Source organism: Sceloporus undulatus, unplaced genomic scaffold (assembly GCF_019175285.1).
Source record: "Sceloporus undulatus isolate JIND9_A2432 ecotype Alabama unplaced genomic scaffold, SceUnd_v1.1 scaffold_7937, whole genome shotgun sequence".
Lineage (NCBI taxonomy): Eukaryota > Metazoa > Chordata > Lepidosauria > Squamata > Phrynosomatidae > Sceloporus > Sceloporus undulatus.
The window spans coordinates 1-2,852 of NW_024810856.1; the positions used below are offsets into that span (position 1 = coordinate 1).

General features: G+C 44.9%; 1 protein-coding gene across 1 annotated transcript; it reads right to left on the minus strand.

Annotated features, from left to right (window-relative positions):
* Nucleotides 1-5: 5 nt before the first annotated feature.
* Nucleotides 6-1,654, minus strand: LOC121918295 (the record flags this gene model as incomplete). The annotated part of the gene is made up of 2 exons (XM_042444366.1): nucleotides 1,444-1,654; nucleotides 6-498 (listed from the first exon to the last, which is right to left on the minus strand). Coding segments are annotated over exons 1-2 (702 nt in total), but the record flags the coding sequence as incomplete, so codon positions are not given.
* Between the last annotated feature and the right edge of the window lie 1,198 nt (nucleotides 1,655-2,852).

The following is a 2,852-nucleotide window of genomic DNA, read 5'->3' on the forward strand; positions in this document are numbered from 1 at the left end:
CGAATGGAGTCAACCCAGGGCTGGAAAGTTTGCTTGATCCTCTCCATGCCTTGCTTGAACTTCTCTTGCACCCGGTTGGTGTGAGGCTCCAAGGAAGCCTGAAACCCTTCCAACTGGTTTTGGAGCTGGTTAGTGTAAGGCACTAACTGGTTCCTCAGGTCTTCCAGCAGCTGCTTCAGCTTCTCCGCCAGTTTGGGGTTTTGCACTTTGCTGGTGGCTTCAGTGACCGCTTGGCGCATGGCGCCGGTGTACGAATCCACCTTTTCCAGAACCACGTTGGCATAGGGGACCACAATGTCATAGAAGGACTCGGCCAGCTTATCCGTGGCAGGGGCCACCTTGTTCTTCAAGCCCCTCAAGGCACCAAGGCCTTTCTCAACCAGCCCCATGGAGACCCCAACCACGTGTTCATAGCCCTGGGTCACCTCCGTGGGGAGCTCCGTTTTCAAGTTGCGCACGCGTTGCTCCACTTTGGCGTAGCCCTTGTGGAGCTGGTCTCTGCAGCGGAAACGGAAAAGACAAAGGGGTTTACTCCTAACATTTCTATTCATTGACAGCTTTATAAACAATACAAGCATTGCATAGTTGAGCATGATATTATTCTATAACATCCTATTTTGGTATATACTACAGTCTATCCAATTTTCTTTCTTTGCAGTCTTGACCTTTCCGCCGCAATCCCGGCTTTGGAGCTTATATTTTAGGCAATATAAACATGTCATCCCATTGAAAGTCAATCTTGAGATAGCTGATATTGCAAAAAAAAAAAAAGGGGGTTTGCTTCTCCTTAGAATAATAATAATAATAATAATAATAATAATAATAATAATAATAATAATATTCTTAGTATCCCGCCTCTCTGTGTAACGCAACCGGGGCAGTTTACAAGTTAAAACATACAGTCCTGCATCCCAATATCCCACCCACACCTAAAATACAATTAAACAATTCTCAATTAAAATGAAATAACAAATCAAAGAGTGGCTATAGCAGATGTCATAGTACACGTTGTTGTTGTTGTTGTTGCGTGCCTTCAACTTGTTTCTGATTTATGGTGGCCCTAAGGCTCTATCTTGGGGTTTTCTTGGGAAGATTTGTGTAGCTTGCCATTGCCTTGGGAAAGTCACACTCTCTCAGCCTCAAAGGATGGCAATAGCAAACTCCTTCTTAGGAAACTTCCCAAGAAATCCCCATGATAGGGTTGCCATATGTTGGAAATGACTTGAAGGCACACAACAACAACAACAACAACAACGGCATTCCATCCTGACTGGGATTTTGGACCTTTACTGATTGAGATATGGATCTCCAAAACAAAATCAGAAAAGAACAGGAACAATCCTTGGGGCTTTCTGGGCTTTTTATTCCATCCAGACGCACCATTCCTCTGCCTGCTATACTGTATTCTGGTAAGGACCTGCTGCAACTCTCCAAATGACTTACACCAGCGACTGGGTGATCTCCAACCTTCGGATGAAGTCTATCTTTTCATTCACAGTACTGGTCACATTTCTCAGGTATTCTTGCAGGTCCTCTTTCAACTTTTCCAGCTGAGGATAGGACTCATCGCGGAGGACGAACGCCTGGGACCCTGGGAGACAAAGACAAACCAAGGCATCTTGGCATCTTCTCTGTACTTGCAACAGTCGCATCATAAAAGAAGTCACCAAACAAACAACAATGATTAAGCAAAGCAAGATGGCAATAGCTCCTGTGAAGTGTATAGGAAAGGAGAGGAGAGAAGGCGCAGGATCCGAACCTTCCCAGGAGGCTCAGGCAAAAGCAAACTCCTGCATTGGCCTCCTCCATACAGAATACTTGGCAATGCTTTTTTGCACTAATGTTACTCATAAATCATACAACCTTGACAGATTGCCATCTTTGGCCAGCATTGGAGCAGAGTGGGGGCATGGTGTCCACCACACAATGCATGCCCTGACTCCGCCCCATCCCAGCGTGACGCCGCGCACCTCATCACATGGCAGGTGGCATCACGGCACTCCTCTGGCTCTGCTTCCAGATGGCACAGCACAAAAGGAGCACAGAAAAGCCACACCGTCGCCAGCTATGGCACCCTTTCCACAATGCAAAAAAGGAGCTGCAGCATGTAGTTGCCATGGTCCCAATCCGGCATTGAAAGGGGTGGTCTGTTCAGTCCCATAATTCCCACATGATACTGAGTATAATGCTAATAGTTGTGACATACATAAACAATTAGCAAAATTAAAATTCTACCTTCAAATTACGATATCATATGCGCAACCTAAATGTATTTGCAGAATTACTCTCTCAGCCCAAATTTCCAAGCGTTTCCAGTTGACTTCTGAAATTTAGTAATGTGACAGCAAAACACACACAGACACACACACACACAGACACACGGATGAACTGCCACACTGCAGAATTAATGCGGTTTGACATCACTTTAACTTTCATGGCTCCAACCTGTGGAGTCCTAGGATCTGTAGATTATTATTGCATCAGAGCTCTCTGACGAAGAAGGCTAATATGCTTTAATATGCTGTAAACCGCCCTGATCTTCGGAAGGGCGGTATAAAAATAATGTTTTTATTATTTATTTATTATTATTTAAATACGTCACCAAACTACAAATCCCATCATCCCATAGCATTAATTCTGTGTCAAAGTGCATTAATTCTGTAATGTAGATGCAGCTAGAGAGAGAAGACTCCCCCCCCCCCCCCGCGTGGAAAAGCCCAATTATTTTTGGGGTGCAACCCAGGAATCCCATGGCCATCAGGGCCAAAATGACTTTGAGGGTTTCCAAGCGTTGTAGTCCAAAAAAGGCTGAGTGTCCAAACTGCAACCCCAAACCACTTATTTGTTGCAAA